Source organism: Carcharhinus amblyrhynchos, chromosome 3 (assembly GCF_965287045.1).
Source record: "Carcharhinus amblyrhynchos chromosome 3, sCarAmb.v2.hapA, whole genome shotgun sequence".
Classification (NCBI taxonomy): Eukaryota; Metazoa; Chordata; class Chondrichthyes; order Carcharhiniformes; family Carcharhinidae; genus Carcharhinus; species Carcharhinus amblyrhynchos.
In genome coordinates this window covers 67,567,464-67,588,737 of record NC_137326.1, presented here as the reverse complement: position 1 = coordinate 67,588,737, position 21,274 = coordinate 67,567,464, and the positions used below count along the sequence as shown (strand labels likewise).

The 21,274-nt window shown below is 44.1% G+C and overlaps 1 protein-coding gene across 8 annotated transcripts in view; it reads right to left on the bottom strand.

Moving 5' to 3' along the window:
- Positions 1-21,274, bottom strand: part of cep63 (centrosomal protein 63) — a 120,243-nt gene that overhangs the window by 42,291 nt on the left and 56,678 nt on the right. For all 8 annotated transcript variants that reach the window (XM_080184978.1, XM_080184999.1, XM_080184964.1 and 5 more), the window contains one exon: positions 18,524-18,669. In XM_080184978.1, the coding sequence (XP_080041104.1) occupies positions 18,524-18,669 (146 nt within the window). The remainder of the gene's footprint in view (positions 1-18,523; positions 18,670-21,274) is intronic.

Sequence of the window (21,274 nt, the reverse complement as noted above, 5' to 3'; positions counted from 1 at the left end):
CACGTGCAACAGCCTAAGTTCCTACCGTTATGGGAAGCCAGAGGCTTTGTATCTGCGGATGGAAAGCCCCTATCATTAGCCCCCTTATTAAAATATGTTCTGCAGGCCACCGAAGGGTGCACATGTGTGACTATTAAGGTTAAAAGCCACCACAGGACCTCCCCACTTGGTAACTGTAAGGCTGATGCACTAGCCAAGGCCGGTGCTCATACAGGATAGTTTTGGCAGCCACCTTAGGAAAGCAAGTAAACACTGTGACCATTTGCCAAACTAATATAACCAACCTGGTCCAGGCACAGCGCACTGACAGTTCTCTAAAACAAATATTAGACAGAGTCTACCCAGCCCCATATGAGCTGGAAGACAAAATACAGATTCAGAATGGTTTGATATTAAAGGCAGGCACATGCACAATCCCTACCCAGGACAGAAATCAGCTCATCTACCAGTACCATGACAGACATGGCCATCAGGGCATGGAGACACCAATTGAGTGATTAAAAGAATTATGTTGGTGGCCCGAACTGCATGATGACATCGCCCATTATATCAACAATTTTTTAATTTGTTCCCAGAACAATCCCAGTATGTTTGCCAGAAAAGTGGAGCTAAGACACACACAGACAGTAGAAGGCCCCTGGACAAATCTCCAAATTGATTATATCAGCCCACTACCGCCACGTAGGAATGGATTCAAATACATCCTGGTAATAATACACTTTCACCAAATGAATCGAGGCTTTCCCCATTAGATCCAACACAGCTAAGGCCACTGCAAAGATATTAGCCCAGCAGGTGTTTACACAATGGGGTCTTCCCCACAGCATAGAGTCCAACCAAGGGACACATTTCACCGAGCGGGTGATTCAGAACGTTATGGCTATGTTCGGCATCAAGAGGAGATTCCATATCGCCTGCCATCCACAATCCAGTGGAATCATAGAACGCATGAACCAAACGCTAAAAGGGATCATTAGAAAGATGGTGCAGCAAAACAACACAACATGGAATATAGTACTTCCCTTTGCCCTCATGACGGTACGTAACAATGTTTCCAGTTCTACTGGATTCACCCCCCACACATTAATGACTGGCTGACCTATGAAGGGAGCTGAATATTTATTGGGGTTTGCCTTAACTGAGCTTGTTATCACAGTGCTCACCCACGAGAAAGCTGTCCAGCAGATAACCAAAAACATTAAAACAGCCCAGTTTGCCACAGCTGTTCCATTAGGAGTTAAAAGAAACAGAGCAAAGCATATTTCGATAAAAGGGTACACCCGGTAGAATATACAGTTGGGCAGCAGGTAATGATTTCCCTCGACAACTCCAGTACTTTCTTGCCCCCGAGATATGCAGGTCCGCACACCGTCACTGACAAAATAAGCCCTTCAGTGTATAATGTTCTGATCGCCAACGGGAAAATCAGCTGGTTCCACCTCAATCAACTGAAAACTTACGGAACTCAGAATAGTCACATCCACCATCTCACATCAGAGATAGGGGAGGATGGCATTAGGCAACTGGAATGGCCTCACCCAGGAAACGTATTTCCCTGGACACCTTCTCATCCACTTTCAGGTTCAGACCAGACCCTTACCCCTACCACATAACAGTCCAGAGCCTCGTCCACACCTGAAGTGCCCCTAGGAGTACTAATCAACCCAGACATAACAGGAGACTTGCGCACCCTAGAGGACTGGCATGACTCACTAGATATCGGCCCTCGCAGCATTATGGATTCTCCCATAAACATAAACCTTAATGGCCCCAGACCCAACAGTGAGGCCCTGACTAAATGACACCGGGTGATGGGGACACCCGATGCTGCATCCCCCACATGGATAAGGTACCAGACACATAGATTAACTAGACTGGGACACAAGGATGAAGGCCCCCTGAACCCTGATGCAAATGCAGACCCCACAGTGCAGTCCAACAAACAGGCAAGATATAGAAACCAGGTAAGGAGATAATGATGGAGCCTCATGAGACAAATGATTCAGAAGATGAGTCTCTGTTGGGCAACTGGTGAATGAAAATGCTGAATGAAGGAATCTAAGGTTCTCCAAATGATGGAATTCAGCCTACAGCACAGACTAATGCAAGGTACAAGAATCTCTGATTGAAGCACCCACTTACAAGCTGTTGTATATTGCTAGCATGATTAAGCAGGTTATTTATACAATCCAACACCACTTTTCTCTAATTAAGACAGCAATAAGCCAACTATACAAACCTTTAAGGCAGCTGTGCTAAATTTTAAAATCTTCAAGGTGACTGGGCTACTTTTCACCAGGAAATGAAATAAACAAAACTCTTACAGTGCAAAAGCCTGGTACAATACGCAGCTCTCTTACCCCAGCTCCTTAATGTTCCAAGTGACACTGAGAATTTTATTTCCAGTGTTCTAATGATAGAACATAGAACATAGAACATTACAGCGCAGAACAGGCCCTTCGGCCCACGATGTTGCGCCGACCAGTTAAAAAAAAACAACAACAATGACCCACTAACCTAAACCAATCCCTTTTCGTCCATAAACCTGTCCACAGACCTCTTAAACGCCCCCAAACTAGGCGCATTTACAACTGCAGCAGGCAGGGCATTCCAATCCCTCACCACCCTCTGGGTAAAGAACCTACCCCTGACATCTGTCCTATAACTACCCCCCCTTAGTTTAAAGCCATGCCCCCTCGTGCTAGATTTTTCCATCAGAGGAAAAAGGCTATCACTATCCACCCTATCTAAACCTCTAATCATCTTATATGTTTCAATAAGATCCCCTCTTAGCCGCCTTCTTTCCAGCGAAAACAACCCCAAAAACCTCAGCCTCTCCTCATAGGACCTCCCCTCCATACCAGGCAACATCCTGGTAAACCTCCTCTGCACCCTCTCCAAAGCCTCCACATCCTTCCTGTAATGTGGGGACCAGAACTGCACACAATACTCCAAGTGCGGCCGCACCAGAGTTGTGTACAGTTGCAACATAACGCTACGACTCCTAAATTCAATCCCCCTACCAATAAACGCCAAGACACTGTATGCCTTCTTAACAACCTTATCTACTTGATTCCCAACTTTCAGGGATCTATGTACACATACACCTAGATCCCTCTGCTCCTCCACACTATTCAAAGTCTTCCCGTTAGCCCTATACTCAACACATCTGTTATTCCTACCAAAGTGAATTACCTCACATTTCTCTGCATTAAACTCCATCCGCCACCTCTCGGCCCAGCTCTGCAACCTGTCTAAGTCTTCCTGCAAACTATGACACCCTTCCTCACTATCTACCACACCTCCGACTTTGGTGTCATCAGCAAATTTACTGATCCACCCAACTATACCCTCATCCAGATCATTAATAAAAATCACAAACAGCAGTGGCCCCAACACAGATCCCTGAGGCACACCACTTGTAACCGAACTCCATGATGAATATTTACCGTCAACCACTACCCTCTGTCTCCTATCCGCTAGCCAATTCCTAATCCAGTTCCCTAGATCACCCCCAATCCCATACATCTGCATTTTGTGCAGAAGCCTACCATGGTGAACCTTATCAAACGCCTTACTAAAATCCATATACACCACGTCCACTGCCTTACCCCCATCCACCTCTTTGGTCACTTTCTCAAAAAACTCAATAAGGTTAGTAAGGCACGACCTACCCGCCACAAAACCATGCTGACTATCTCCAATCAACTCATTACTCTCCAAATAACTATAAATCCTATCCCTAATAATTTTTTCCAAAACCTTGCCCACAACAGAAGTGAGACTCACCGGTCTATAATTCCCGGGGAAGTCTCTGTTCCCCTTCTTAAACAATGGGACAACATTCGCTAACCTCCAATCATCTGGTACTATACCAGAGGCCAACGACGACCTGAAGATCAGAGCCAGAGGCTCTGCAATCACTTCTCTTGCCTCCCAGAGAATCCTGGGGTAAATCCCATCCGGACCAGGGGACTTATCTATTTTCAGACCCTCCAGAATATCCAGCACATCCTCCTCATCAACTGTAACACTGTCAATTCTACTCCCCTGCAACCCAGTGTCCTCCTCAGCTATATCCATGTCCCCCTGCGTGAACACCGAAGAGAAATATTGGTTCAATGCTTCACCAATCTCCTCCGGTTCCACACATAACTTCCCTCTGCCGTCTATAACTGGCCCTAACCTTGCCCTAACCAACCTTCTGTTCTTGACATACCTATAGAACGCCTTAGGATTCTCCTTAACCCTATCAGCCAAAGTCTTCTCATGTCCTCTTTTAGCCCTTCTTAGCTCGCTCTTCAACTCCCTTCTAGCCAATCTAAAGCTCTCTAGTGCACTATCCGAGTGCTCACGTCTCATCCGAACATAAGCCTCCTTTTTCTTTTTAACCAACGAATCAACTTTTTTGGTGCACCGCAGTTCCCTAGCCTTACCAATTCCACCTTGCCTGACAGGGACATACCTATCACAGACTCGCAGTAGCTGCTCCTTGAAAAAACTCCACATTTCGGACGTTCCCAATCCCTGTAATCTCCTAGTCCAACCTATGATTCCTAATTCTCTCCTAATAGCCTCATAATTACCCTTCCCCCAGCTAAAACCACTGGCCCGAGGTTCATGCCTATCCCTTTCCATCACTAAGGTGAACGTAACCGAATTGTGGTCACTATCACCAAAATGCACACCAACTTCCAAATCCAACACCTGATCTGGCTCATTTCCCAGCACCAAATCCAATATAGCCTCACCTCTAGTTGGCCTATCTACATACTGAGTCAAAAAACCTTCCTGCACACTTTGCACAAAAACTGACCCCTCTAACGAGCTAGAGCTATAACAATTCCAATCAATATTAGTAAAGTTAAAATCCCCCATAACAATTACCCTATTACTTTCACTCCTAACCAGGATCGTCTCCGCAATCCTTTCCTCAACCTCTCTAGGACTTTTAGGAGGTCTATAAAAGACTCCCAACAGGGTGACCTCTCCTCTCCTATTTCTAATCTCCGCCCATACTACCTCAACAGACAAGTCCTCGTCAAACCTCCTCTCTGACACTGTGATACAATCCCTGACCAATAATGCTACCCCTCCCCCCCTTCTACCTCCTTCTCTACTTCAACTAAAACATTTAAACCCCGGGACCTGCAGCATCCATTCCTGCCCCTGCTCTATCCATGTCTCTGAAATGGCCACAACATCGAAGTCCCAGGTACTGATCCACGCTGCAAGTTCACCCACTTTATTGCGAATACTCCTCGCATTGAAGTATACACATTTCAAACCCTGCTCCACCCCACCCCTGCGATGCCATGCATTGCAGTCCCCATCCATGCACCCCTCACTTTCAACCCCTCTACTCAGGATCCCTCCCCCCCCTCCGAATCAGTTTAAACTTCCCTGCATAGCCCTAGCAAACTTACCCCCCAGGATATTGGTCCCCTTCTGATTCAGGTGTAGACCATCCCTCTTATAGAGGTCCCACCTTCCCCAGAACGAGCCCCAATTGCTTAAGTACCTGAACCCCTCCCTCCTGCACCATCCTCTCAGCCACAAGTTCAAACTTTCCCTTTCTCTATTCCTCTCTAAACTATCTCGTGGCACAGGCAAGAGTCCGGAGATAACCACTCTATCAGTCTTGGCCTTTAGTTTCCACCCCAACTCCATAAATCTCTGCTTAATATCCCCTTCCCTTAACCTCCCCATGTCATGTGTCCCCACATGAACAATAACTTGGGGTTGATCTCCCTCTCCTCTAAGAGTCCTGAATACCTTTTCAGATACATCCCGGACCCCAGCCCCTGGTAGGCAACACACCAGCCCTGAGTCCCTACCTTTACTTCCGACCCTCCTATCTGTCCCCTTAACCGTGGAGTCCCCAATCACGAGGCCCAATCGTTTACAGCCCCTAACCACCTGAGCTTTCACACTAGGCTCACCCCCAGTGACCTGGTCCCTTTGACTATCCCCAGTTGTTTCCTCCTCAACTGTAGCCTCCAGGACCGAAAACCTATTTTGGAGGGGAACCGCTCCAGGGGATTGTCCCCCCGATTGCTTCTTTCCCCTCTTCCTGGCAGTGACCCAAGACTCATTTTTAGGAGTGACTATTTCCTTATAACTCCTATCGATTTCCACCTCTGCCTCCCGAATTATGCGGAGTTCCTCTAACTCTACCTCCAGCTCCAGCTCCTTTACACGCTCCTCCAGAAGCTGCAATCTAACACACTTCCTACAAGTAAACTCCCCTGAAACACTACTAGATTCCCTCACCACATACATCCCACAGGAGATGCAGCTTACTGCCTGAACTGCCATCCCTGAAGCAATTACCAGCAGAAAAATAAATTAAAAAAAAACAAACAACAAACTTCCCCCACTCTTATAATTAGGTTAGAGGAGGTGGGAGGGTGGGATTCTCTACCAGTGTAGAGGATCGGGTATCCTCTCTACACTAATTTATAGGGTTAGGGGCCCAAGAAAAAAAGGGCCATTTCTTTACCCCTAACGTTAAAGGGACACATTTCAACTCTGAGAGGCACTTGTGCTAAATTTTACAGGCTTCAAACTCCAACACACTTATAGAACAGACATCTCTTCAGGTCATTACAGACCGACTCCAGTGCTGTTCAAATCCTTATAGTTAACGGTGACTACTGCTAGACTAAAACGGCTGCCTTGATTTTGCTGGCCAGTTAAAGTAAGCTCTTTTCTGACAACCCCACAACTCGTCTGTTCATCAATCTGAACAAAAATTGCTCCGTTGTGCTCCACAATTAGAATAAAAAAACTACTTGGTATACCCAGGTCCTCCTGACCACACCACTGTCAAATAAGTGTTCAAAAAAAAAGGGGATGCATGGACACTTTAAATACATGTATATACATCAAATATTAAATGCAACAACAGCAGAAATTACTTTGATCTCCTCAGGACAGCGAGGGACAACGACAACAGAGATGCAACCTACAATCTACCTCATTGGACTCATCATCATGATAAGCACACACGACATTCCAAGCAATTTGAACTTATGGTATCCTGGTTATTTATGGTTTGCCCCACGCAACGCAGGGGGAATATGAGGAGGGTGTGTTATGGGTGCACCCCGAGAAGAGTATAATGTCTGAGTGTAACAACCAGCAGCTGATATACAAAAAAAACCAAACGGCACTTCAATTGAATTTTATCTGAGTGTCACCATAGAAGGGGATTGGTGGGGATTTTCAAATAATGGGTGCCCTGAAATTGGATATCTGGCCAACAAACCATAAAAAGGATTAGAGCTCGGGCAGCAGTGCCCCTGGGCACTCGGAGGGGAACTTTGCGTTGTATGAAATAAGAACTGGGCCGAAGCCAACCCCAGACCCATCCCACTCAATTTGTCCTGAAGCCACCCCAGGACTACAGAATGGATTGGTACTAAAACACGCACGGAAAAGCTTGTGGACAACATCCACCACAAATTGTTACCTGAGGTGGTGGATATAGCTGGGACCCAACTGCCAGAGTGGTGCTCTCCCCAACTGGGCCGAAGGGCCTCTTTCTGCACTGTAGGGTTCTATGGTGATTCTATGAACTTGAGACTATACTTCCGCTTAACTCGCAGACTATTAGGACGGAAGATAGGAATGGATGAAAGATAGGGAAGATCCAAGAGGGAGTTAGTCAATGACATAGTCACAGCATACGGGACAGGGGCAGCAACCATCAATGCCTTTGATTTAGCCAACCTGGACAATAAACTTAGGGTTCTGACCCAACGGGTTAAACAGACACTGAGTTCTATCAACAGGTTAAACAGACACTGAGTTCTATCAATGAGGAAAATCAGCAAGATGCTGAAGGGGAACTGACTGGGAACACAGCCAGCAGCCAAATGATAGCTGTATTACAAGGAGATGCCAAGATAATCAATCAAATTATCAGGGAAAAATTAGAGGATAATGACCAACAACAGAACCAGATTTTATGTAGTACACATGGACAGTGGAAGATAGAACAGCTAAGGGAAAACCTACAGCAGGTACGCAGTGGACAGGTTCTGTCTTGGATTAGTGACGAACAGATGAAACACCTATTTATGGGTAAGAAACACCCCGAGTTATCTGGCTAGCTGATGCGACTGTTAACCAAATTCTGGTTCAATGATGATTGTAAAGGGACTCCAGGAAAGCCCTGAGAATGAGCTCATGGCTCCCCATAATCACTGATGACCGGGTCGGACTGAGGGTCTTTGGGGAATATAGGGACTATCCATGAGGATAGCTGGATAGGGCACAACGGCACTTTACCATACACAACGGAGAAAGAAGGGAGGCTCATAAGCATTGCTCTGGACAGATGTCAGCAAACTGTCAGCAATCACACGCCCATGCCCAGTTTACTTAAATGATCATGCACTGTGTGGCTTCAGAACAAATGCTAGCCTACATTGCTCAGTCGAAGCTCGTAGCCTGGACACAGGCATAACTCGGACACCTTACAAGGGAGCAGGGAGATGCTGTGTCACCATCTCCCTGAAACAATATCAGAATGGCACGACACATTGTAACATTACTAACACTAAATTCTGCATCAAACCAGACATACCAGCCAGGATGGGCCTCATTCAACTAATAGACATCCATAAGAGGGAGAAGGTAGATTTGAATGCCATTGATCGACTTCAACAGACTCTAGGGAAGTACCATGAGAAATATGACACAAGCCTAAAACTACCTGAGGATTTGAACCTGATTTGGGCAAAATTGGCTACATCTCACAGAACCTTCACAAAAGTAGTACAGCAGACCCAAGAAGTGAAAAGGAGAATTAAAGAAATTAAAATCACATCTTGGTGGGGTGACCTTTGGAACTGGGCTCAAACATCCAAATCCATCCATTTGTTTGCATAACGTGGCACCTGGCAGTATTACTGATTTTGTTCACCTTGGTATACCTAATGATCCTCACAGTCCAATTCAGTCAATGGAAGAGGATCATCCGGGGGCAGAATGTCGGGTCCGCTCTTGAACCATGGTCCCCTCTAATTCAGTAAAGCAATGTTTACAGGAAGCCTGCCATTTTGCGATTTGTACTAATGAGCCGTTGGAAATCCTACTACCAAAATGTGCTTCAGATCTGCGAATACTTTATTGCAATGTTTGTTTGAATGTTGGTTTATAATTAGCTTATTGCAATAATGGAGTTTAGAATATGTGGTTGTTGGTATTTGTGGAATGTTGTTATCTGTAGCTTCTGGAATGTCAATATGTTGTAGGAATGTATTATTACTGTGCATGGCATTGCCTGGGCCTTACTTGACTGTTGATTGACTGTGGAATTCCTGACAGATACTGATCCTGACTTTGTGATCCAACACGCTTCGCGTTCAGGATCAAAGGGAGGACTGTTGCCAAACGGGCCGCTAAGATTGTAAAGCACTCTGGAACAATTGAGCAAGAACTAAAACGATGGGCAACAGCCTAAAAGACAGAGATAAAACAGGCTGCAACCCAGACGAGTGAATACACAGGACATGGGTCATCTCCAAGACAAAAGGAACTTTCTGGTCAAACTGGGTTGTTTATTAGACATAGGGGCTTCGTAACCCCTTACTTGGGAGGGAGATGTGTAGTCTACATGCCCCCAGCACCTACAGACATGGCAACTGGGGACACAGCCAGAGATTGGTGCAGCAACACCTGATTGGATTTTGATGATCAGGATGATCAAGTCCTGATCAATTGATTGGCAATGACCAAAGGGGGCACGAAACCGAACAGGGTATAAAGGGTGCTGCACAACCAAGAATCTCTCTCTCTCTTACTCCATGAACGAGCTACAACAATGTCACCAGCGACGACCAGCACGAGGAGAGCCACTACACCTGAGAACGAAGAAAGATCAGAGACAGAGTGCCAGACCAGACCAAAGGGCCAAACTACGAAGAGTGAGACCAACAGCAATGGCACAGATAAAGGCCAATATCTGCCTGGGTACTTGTCAGTCACGCAAAGTTAAATCAAGTCTTGTAATGGACTTGAACTCTAGTATTTTCTGTAAAGATAACTTATTGTTGGTTGAGTGGGTGATTATTGATTGTGTGCCTTAAATAAATATTGGTTGTACTAATAAGATGTCTACTCGTAGTTATTTGTCCACCGTGCAAGGGTTAAAACAGACTGTGCGGCAGGCACAACAACATTCATTATCATATGAACAAAGCCAGCTTTTGTGCAGATTCTTCCATCCTTTATTTATATTACAACAACAAATCTCTACTTTTTGTCATTACATATCTTTACTTGGCTCAATTTCTTTAAATTCTAAGAGGAATATTGCTTGAATTGGATAACAGAGGTAAATTAATAGTTAAAAACTGTACCTTGTTATGTTTAAGTATTCTTCAATTGGTAATTGTTAAGCTAATTCATTTTTTAATAGTTAAACTGTATTGTTAAATAAAGCTTGTTTTGATAAAAAGCTTCCTAGTGTCAATAAAAGCACAACTAGAACGAAACACCTTTTCCTCACATTAATGCCAAAAATAGCAAATTGTTGGAGTCTAATAGCCAAAATTCTCCAGCCATTTATGCCCTACCGCTGCTGCCAGCCATTGGCACTCAGCCAAATTTCTGTTCACTGTAGCAGGACTAGAGAATCCAGCTGACATGAACAGCCGAAGAATCACACCGAATATACCTTCTATATTTACCCTATTAAGCCTTGTAAGAACTTTGTAAGTTTCAATGAGATCACCTCTAATTCTTTGAAACCCAAGAGAATGCAAGCACAGTTTCTCAATCTCTCTTCATAGGATAATCTAACCATCCTTGGGAATAGGCTGGTGAACCTCTATTGTACTCCCTCTGTGGCAAATATACATATTTCCTTAGATAAAGAGACCAAAACTGTACACAACACTCCATAATTTCTGATTGCAGGATTAAGGAAAACATCAAATAACTAGCACCCATTTAAGTTTAATATCCGTTGCTAGAATGGAATGTAATTTTCCAAATATATTGTAATGAAATAGTGGAGTTCAAAAGGAAAGCTTTGTGAACAGCAAGATTCCAGAAGTAGCAGACATGAAAGGCTAGTTAAACTGTTCTGATTTGCCGGCAAAACAGTAAATGCTGGACATGATATCAGGAGATCTTGTTTAAGTTGTGTCATAGATTTGCAAATTTCTACCTGAACAAGTAGACAGGGCCTCAGTTTAGCATTTAAACTGTATTGTATCACCTTTTACATAAGTAGGACATTCAATTAGAGGACTGTATACCGCAGTGCCATTTATTCACCTTTTCTCCATAACCCTCATTATACCCTTACTTAACAAAAATCTATCAATTTCAATCTTGAAAATTTCAGTTGACCTTCTGAGTTTCAGATCCCACAATCCCTTCCTAAGGTAAAACTGATTTAATTCCTTATTGGTCTTGCAGTAATTTTAAGTTTAGGACTTCTTGTTCTGCAATCCATCAGGGGGAACAGTCTCTCAGCACCCACTCTATCAAATCTCTTTACCAGCTTGGAGATGTAAACCATCTAATTTAAGGGAATACATGCCCTGCTATCATTCTGATGAATCTGTACCTTCCTGTAACTTTCCAAGGCCAAAACATTCTTCCAATGAAGGTATGATGCCTGAATATGAAAGCATACGGTATAAGCCAAAGTCCGAGTCATTATTGGTCAAAAGGAGGCCATTCCAGAGTCCACGCTGGCTCTCTGTCGAGCAATCCAGTTAATCGCATTCTCCCATCACTTCGGTCTCTTGACGTTATACTGACTTTAAGGTGAAGATCAATATTCCATTAATCTTGTTATATCTGTTCATCAGTGATCTGTGCAATGGAGTAGCAGGCCCCTTTGTTCCTCCACAGATTTTAATCTGCACCCAGTAAGACAATATTCCAGCTTGTCTTTGTTAATCCAAAGTTTATCACCTCACTCTTCCCACAATGAACTTGTAACTACCTGAGGTAGTGGTATTGCCAATGGACTCGAACCTGAAACCCAAGATAATGCTCTGCGGACCCAGGTTTGAATCAGAATTTGATTTCAATAAAAATGTGGAATTAAAAATCTAATGATGACCATGAAACCATTGACCATTATTGTTAAAAACCCATCAGGTGCACTAATGTCCTTTAGAGAAGGAAATCTACTGTCCTTATCTGGTCTGGTCTAAATATGATTCCAGATCCATGACAATGTGACAGTTAACTGCCCTCTGAAATAGCCTAGTGAGACACTCAGTTCAAGATGGTCAACAAATGCTGACTAATCTATTTCTTAATTTCTTTTAATATCCAATGAAATATTATTGAAGAATTATGTGTCAATTTAGATGGTGCATTCTCTCCTGGGCAAAGATTTCTACTTACAATTTTTGATTTAACGGTTAAGCATCTTTAGTTCTATTTAATGCACTCATCTTTCTTCTTGGCGTGACCACAATGGAAAGACAAACGTATGTTGAAATGGCTTGGCAAATCTCACCGATTTGCAGTGATTCATAATTTTTATGACTTTTTAAAAACTTTTCATCAAGAAAGAACTCCCAGTTCAATTGATTTTTCTCCTAATAAGTTTTCAAATAATGAGTTTTTATTTTTGATAAGAGAGGGGATTAAGGGTTATGGGGAGAGGGCGGGAATGTGGAACTGAGCCACGACAGATCAGCCATGATCTTATTGAATGGCGGGGCAGGCTCGAAGGGCTAGATGGCCTACTCCTGCTCCTATTTCTTATGTTCTTATGAGTTATTCTTGAAAGAAATTTGATGTTTGAAATTGTGCAGCCATGACAATGAAATATGGACCTGGGTGAAAGCACATGGGTGGCACAGTGGTTAGCACTGCTGCCTCACAGCGCCAGGGTTCAATTCCCAGCTTGGGTCACCGTCTGTGCAGAATTTGCACATTCTCCCCATGGGTTTCCTCCGGGTGCTCTGGCTTCCTCCCACAGTCCAAAGATGGGTGGGTTAGGTAGATTGGCCATGCTAAAAATTGCCTCTTAATGTCAGGGGGGTCTAGCTTGGGTAAATGCATGGGGTTGTGGGGATGGGGCCTGGGTTTGATTGTGGTCAGTGCAGACTTGATGGGCCAAGTGGCCTTCTTCTGCACTGTAGGATTCTCTGAAATGCGTGGGATTAGAACATAGAACACTACAGCACAAACAGGCCCTTCGGCCCACAAGTTGCGCCGATCACATCAACACCTATCTATAACCCCCAATCCCATAAAACCCCATATACTCATCCAGAAGTCTTTTAAAAGACCCCAGCGAGTTCGCCTCCACCACCACTGACGGCAACCGATTCCACTCACTCACCACCCTCTGAGTGAAAAACTTACCCCTAACATCACTTCTGTACTTCCCTCCCTGCACCTTAAATCTGTGTCCTCTCGTAGCGACCATTTCAACCCAGGGAAATAGCCTCTGAGAATCCACCCTATCCATTCCTCTCAACATTTTATAAACTTCTATCAGGTCGCCTCTCAACCTTCGTCTCTCCAGGGAAAAGAGACCCAGCTCCCTCAACCTAACTTCATAAGGCATGCCTCCCAGTCCAGGCAACATCCTTGTAAATCTCCTCTGTACCCTTTCAATAGCTTCTACGTCCTTCCTATAGTGAGGCGACCAGAACTGCGCACAGTACTCCAAATGAGGCCTGACAAGGGTCTTATAAAGTTGCAGCATTACCTCCCGACTCCTAAACTCAATCCCTCGATTAATGAACGCCAGTACACCATACGCCTTCTTGACCACCTCTTCCACCTGCGAGGCCGATTTAAGAGTCCTGTGGACCCGGACCCCAAGATCCTTCTGCTCTTCAACACTACTAAAACTCCTGCCCTTGATAGTGTACTCGTTCATCCCGTTGGTTCTGCCAAAATGGACGACTACGCATTTATCCGCGTTGAAGTCCATCTGCCACTTCTCCGCCCAGTCCTGCATCTTATTTATGTCCTGCTGCAACTTTTGACATCCTTCCAGACCATCCACAACACCACCGACCTTGGTGTCATCAACGAACTTACTAACCCATCCCTCCACTTCCTCATCTAGGTCATTTATGAAAATGACAAACAGCAAGGGTCCTAGAACAGATCCCTGGGGCACTCCACTGGTGACTGACCTCCATTCAGAAAAAGACCGATCCACAACCACTCTCTGCCTTCTGCAGGCAAGCCAGTTCTGGATCCACAAGGCCAAAGCCCCTTGGATCCCATGCCCTCTCATCTTCTCAAGAAGTCTTGCATGGGGGACCTTATCAAACCCTTGCTGAAGTCCATGTACACCACGTCCACGGCACTTCCTTCGTCAATGTGTTCAGTCACATTATCGAAGAACTCAACTAGGCTTGTAAGGCACGACCTGCCCTTGACAAATCCATGCTGACTATTCCTGATCATGTCAAACCTCTCCAAATGCTCGTAAATCTTGTCCCTCAGAAGCCTCTCCATCAGCTTACCAACCACTGAGGTCAGACTCACCGGTCGGTAATTTCCCGGGCTATCTCTGTTCCCTTTCATGAAAATAGGGACTACATCTGCAATCCTCCAATCTTCTGGAACCTATCCCGTCTCCATTGACGACGCAAAGATCATCGCCAGGGGTTCTGCAATCACTTCCCTCGCCTCCCACAGTATCCTGGGGTATATCCCATCTGGTCCCGGCGACTTATCTATCTTGATAGAATTCAAAAGTTCTAACACATCCTCCACCTTAATATCCACAAACTCAATCTTTTCCATCTGCTGCAAATCCGTAGCAAAATCTCCCAGATCAGCTTCCACCGTGAATACTGAGGCAAAGTACTCATCAAGCACCTCTGCCATTTCTTCTGGTTCCACACAGACCTTTCCCCCTTCACCTTTTATAGGTCCTATCCCTTCTCTTCTCATCCTTTTACTTTTCACATATTTATAGAAGGCCTTGGGATTCTCCTTAATCTTACCCACCAAGGTCTTCTCATGACCCCTTCTGGCTCTCCTAATTTCCCTTTTAAGCTCCTTTCTACAGTCCTTATACTCCTCAAGATCCTTAACCTCTCCTAGTTCCCTGAACCTTTTGTACACCTTCCCTTTCCTCCTGACTAGGTTCAACACAGCCTTCGTGCACCACGGTTCTCGCGACCTACCAAAACCCCCTTGTCTCATCGGAACGTTGTCATGCATAGCTCCAGACAAACATTCCTTGAATATCTGCCACCTTCCTTCGGTACTTTTCCCTAAGAACGCCTCCTTCCAGTTTATTTGTCCAAGTAACTTCCTGACTTCTTCGTATCTCCCCTTACTCCAGACAAACACCTTCCTAGCCTGCCTGATCCTATCTCGTTCCAATGCAATTGTGAAGGAGATAGAATTATGGTCACCATTCCCAAGATGCTCTCCTACCAAGAGATCCATCACCTGCCCTGGTTCATTCGCCAGTACCAGGTCAGGTACAGCCTCTCCCCTCGTAGGCTTATCCACATACTGTGTCAGGAAACCTTCCTGAACACACCTAACAAACTCCTCCCCATCCAAACCCCTTACCCTAGGGATATTCCAGTCGATGTTTGGGAAATTGAAGTCTCCCATCACGACAACTCTGTTACTAATACATCTCTCCAGAATCTGTTTCCCTATCTGCACTTCAACTTCCCTGTCACTATTGGGCGGCCTATAGAATACACCCAGCAAAGTTTTCGACCCTTTGCTGTTCGTAACTTCCACCCACAGAGACTCTGTAGATAGTCCTTCCACGGCATCCTCTTTCTCTGCAGCCATGACACTGTCCCTGATCAACAGTGCCACTCCACCACCTCTTCTGCCATCCTCCCTGTCCTTCCTGAAGCATCTGAAACCTGGATTATGGGAATAGATTGGGGAAGTGGGTCTGGATAAGATGCTCTTTCAGAGAGCCTATGTAGACTCAATGGGTCAAATGGCCTCCTTCTGCACTGTAGAGATTCCATAAAAATAGTCAGACCAGGAAAGGATTGCAGCATAAAGTTTGGAAAATCCTACCAATGTTGAACTGCTAAGGAAAAAAAATTCATTCAAATAATGAAAGGGATCTTTCTCCATTGCACTGAACTACCAGCCTGATTGAGGTGAGAATATTGGAACGGAGCTTGAAAATGTGGTGTTAAAATGGTTAGTGCTGAATCTCAATGGCAAGGATACTCAAAATGCAATGTGTGAATGGAAACCTACACATTGGGCACAGGCTGCATTTTGAGTATCCTCGCCATTAACGATTTTAAGACTATGCTTACAAGGTCCATTCCAGTATTTTGTGATTCTTTTGGTCACCCAAATGATTTCACTTTAATAAAGAAATAGTAGGAAGAGTTGCATTTATATTGAGCGCGTCGAGATCTCAGAACTTTACACAGTTGTTTCTGAAGTATGAATGTAGAAAATACAGTAATCAATTTATGCACAGCAAGATCCCATAATAGCAATGTGATCATGCCCAATTAATTCATTTTAGTGATGCCGGTTGAGGGCAACACATTGGCCAGGACATAAGGGAGAACATTACTCCCCTTCTTTGAAATAGTGATTCAAGATCTTGGTTTAAGGTTTCACCCAAAGGAGGACACCGCCAATAATACAGCATTCTTAGCTCCTAGGTTTTGCTTTCAAGTCTCTGGTATGGAGCTTGCACCCACAACCTCTGACTCAGATATGAAAGTGCTGCCACTGATCCATGACTGGCAAGTGGACAAAGCAATTCCAATAGTAATAAACTCTGTGAGCTCGTTGTGGCTATGTTAGTTTCCCCAGGAAACGTCACCTTAGTCTATTCAGTTACACTGTAATGACTGGGACAGCAAAAAACCAACTAATACATACATCTCTAAAGCTTGATGACCAATGTTGAGAGAAGAGTTAGGATGAATAGGATGCATTCATAGAACAATTCATTACAAAATAAAACATAGTATTTTGTCTTTGGGAAAAACTATAGTTGTGATCTTGACATAATATTCTGTGGGTTTCCTCCAGGTGCTCTGGTTTCCTTGTACAGTCCAAAGATGTGCAAGTTAGGAGGATCGGTCATGCTAAATTGCAGTTTTCATCTGCTCACATGGTGAATGATATTGAGGCTTTGGAAAGAGTACCACACAAATGCCAGACAGTGACCATCTCCAATGGGAGAAGAACTAAACACTACCCCATAATATTCAATGGCATTACCATCGCTGATTTCCTCACTTATCAACATCCTGGAAGTTACCATCGACAAGAAGCTGAACTGGACTAGCTATATAAATACTGTGGCTATGAGAGCAGGGCAGAGGCTGGGAATTCTATAACGAGTTACTCACCTCATGATTCCCCTAAGCTTGTCCACCAAAGCAAGTCAGGATTGTGATGGAATACTCTCCACTTGCCTGCGTGAGTGCAGCTCTAACAACACTCAAGAAGCTCTACAACATCCAGGACAAAGCCACCCGCTTGATTACTATTGGATCTACAAACATACAATCCCACCCCAACACACAGTGGCAGCCATATGTGCCATCTATAAGATGCACTGCAGGAATTCACCAAGATTCCTTTCATACTCACCAACTAAAAAGACAAGGGCAGCAGATACGTGGGAACACCACCACCTACAGGTTCCCCTCCAAGTCATTCACTATCCTGACTTAGAAATATATTGTCATTCCTTAACTGTCACTGGATCAAAATCCTGGAACTCCCTCCATAATAGCACTGGGGTGTACATATCCTGGACTCTAACCTGGTGTTGTGAGACGTCTTACTGTGTACATATGCCTCAGGGACTGCGCGATTCAAGAAGGTGGCTCACCACCACCCTCTCAAGGCCAACTAGGGATGGCAATTAATGCTAGCCTAACCAGTGACATCCACATCCCATAAAATTAAAAAAAAATTGATTCACAATTCAAAGCATCTTAAAGATAGAGTCAAAGAGCTGGAACTCTGCACTTTATGGAATTGAGGTTTACAAGATGTTGATAACAATAGATGGGGTTAGGATAGAAAATTTGCATCAACTAAACAGGCTTGTAGGACCACAGACACAATTTCAAGATTTGCATGGACAGATCCAGGTTCGCTATCAGATATTTTTGATCCCTTTATCCAGATACATGTCTGCTGCTCATTGCCAATTCGCTGAGCTCCTTCCAGCGACAACAGGGCTTATCTCTGGTTGAGTTACATCAACTTGTATAAGAGGTATGAGTTGCAAGGAATTACCAGGGCCAGCATGATCTACATGGCTGGCTGTAATCACATAAGGAGATTGGAGAGGAATTTTTTTATCCCATAATCAGTCTGCATTTTCAGTCTGTTTTACCCCTTTTCCAGGGGATCACAAGACTACCAGGTAAAGGTAAGGAGTATCTGTCTTCGAATATACACGAGTTACAATATTTGGGACACGCTAGACAAAGCAATAGGTCTTTTGTCAATTATTCTTATTATGTTCGTATTATCACACTGTCAAATTCACTTTATTTGACAATGTTACCATTGAAAGTAAGGGCTGGTTTACCTGGTAGTTTTCTCCCTGGCCTGCAGTAATTCATTACACCAGGCTAATTCCTTGCACAGTTGTTTTTGCTGAAGATCTTTACTTTGAATGATATCCTCTTGTGCTTGGAGCTTACTCTTCAGATCCTCATTTTCCTCCACTGATTTCTAGGAGTAAAGAAATTGCAAAGTTCAAATAAAATCAGAACTGAACCCTTTACCAAATTAGAAATGACATGAAAAGACAGAAATATTGCCTGAAAGTTGGATTTCACACTTAAAATGCCACTGCGTTTCCAGATAAGAGTCTGAGAAATAGGAGCCAAAATAGGAGATCTGGTTCCTTCAGCGTGTTCGATCATGAAATAAAATCAAATCTGATGCTTGACCTAAGCTCCACTTCCTGTCTGATTCGCATATTCCCCAATTCCTTTAGAATTGAAGAATCTCATTCTTGACATGACTGAACATTTGCAGCCTTCTGCAGTAGAGAATTTTAAAGATGCACAATCCTTAAAGTGAAAAATGTTTTCCTCATACAAGTCAATCTACCCACTCCAAAGCAGGCATATTCTTTTTTGGGTATGGGAAGAAAACTATTCCCAATATTTCAGCTGTAGGCTTATTAACATTCTGCACAATTTAAGCAGGACTTAATTTAAACAGATAGGGCAGTTCAACACATGGCTAAACAGCTGGTGTAGGAGGGAGGGTTTCAGATATCTGGGGCAGGTGGGATCTGTACAAGGATAGGTTGCGTGTAAACTGGAAGGGCATAAATATTCTGGCCGGGACGGGGGTGGGAACCAAAGCAAAGGTGAATTAACTGAAGGGGAACTTGACAGTAAGACTTCGAGAAAGAGCAACGAGAGTGTGGTTGCTAATCAAAGAGGGTCTGATGAACTGAAGTGCATTTGTTTCAATACAAGAAGCCTAACAGGTAAGGGAAATAAACTTAAAGATTGGATTAGTACTTGGAAAATTATGTTACTATTACAGAGATTTGTTAAGGGAAGAACAGGATTGGCAGCTTAACGTTCCAGGATACAAATGTTTCAGACAAGGTAAAGGGGGATGTAAAAGGAACAGGGGAGTTGCATGACTGGTTAAGGAGAATATCACAGCTGCACTGTGGGAGGAAACCTCGGAAATCTCATATAGCGAGACAATATGGGTAGAGCTCAGGAATAGTCACGATGTTGGGGGTTTAATATGGACCGCGCAACTACCAGCTGGAGATACAGGAACAGGTATGTAGGCAGATTTTGGCAAGGTGTAAAAGTAACAGGGCTGTTGTGGTGGGAAATTTTAACTTTCCTTATATTGACTGGGGCACACTCAGTGCTAGGGGCATGAATGGGGTAGTTTGTAAGGAACATTCAGCAGGGTTTCTTAAAGGAGTATATAGATAGTCCCAACTAGGGAAGGGATCGTACTGGACCTGGTATTGGGGAATGGGCCTGGCCAGGTGGTTGACATTTCAGTAAGGGAGCAGTTCGGGAACAGTGACCACAATTCAGTAAGCTTTAAGGTACTGATGGATAAAGATAAGTGTGGTCTTCAAGGGAAGATGCTAAATTGGGGGAAGGCTAATTACAACAATATTAGGCAGGAGCTGAAGAATGTAGATTGGGGGCAGATGTTTAAGGGCAAATCAACATCTGGCACGTGCGAAGCATTCAAGCACAAGTTCATAGGAATCAAAGACCAGCACATTCTTGTAAGGATGAAGGATAAGCACGGAAAGTTTAGGGAACCTTGGATAACGAGAGATATTGTGAGCCTAGCCAAAGAGAACAAGGATGCATTTGTCAAGGAGGCTGAGAACACACGAAGCAAGTGTAGAATAGAAGGCAAGTAGAAAGAAACTGAAACAAGGGGTAAGGAGGGCTAAAAGGGGTCACAAAAAGTCACTGGCCAACAGGATTAAGGAAAACCCCAAAGCTTTTTATACATATATAAAAAGAGCAAGAGGGTAGCCAGGGAAAAGGTTGACCTACTCAAGGAAGGGGAGGGAATCTATGCATGGAGCCAGAGGAAATGGGCGAGGTATTAAATGAGTACTTTGCACCAATATTCACCAAAGAGGACATAGTGGATGATGAGTCTCGTAATGGGTGCGTAAATAGTTTGAGTGGTGGTGAGATCAAAAAGGTGGTATTAAGGGTCTTGAGAAACATTAAGGTAGACAGGGCCCCAGGGCCAGATGGGACATACCACAGAATACTGAGAGAGGCAAGGGAGGTAATTGATGGGGTCTTGAGTGAAATATTTGTATCCTCACTTGGCTACAGGGCGGGTACCAGAAGACTGGAAAATAGCCAATGTTGTTCTTTAGTTTAAGAAGGGTAGTAAGGATAATCCAAGTAATTACAGGCTGGTGAGCCTTACATCAGTGGTAGGGAGAGGGTTCTTCGAGATAGGACTTACTCCCACTTGAAAATAAGTGGACGTATTCGCTAGAGACAAAAAAGTTTTGTGAAAGGGAGGTTGTGCATCACGAACTTGATCGAGTTTTTTGAGGAAATGACAAAGATGAGAATAGGGCAGTGGATATCGTGTACATGGATTTCAGTAAAGCCTTTGACAAGGTCCCTCAAGGCAGACTAGTACAGAAGGTGAAGTTGCATGGGATCTGAGGTGAGCTGGCAAAATGGATATAGAACTGGCTCGATCATAGAAGACAGAGCGTAGCAACGGAAGGGTGCATTTCTGAATGGAAGGCTGTGACAAACGGCGTTCCTCAGGGATCAGTGCTGGGACTTTGCTGTTA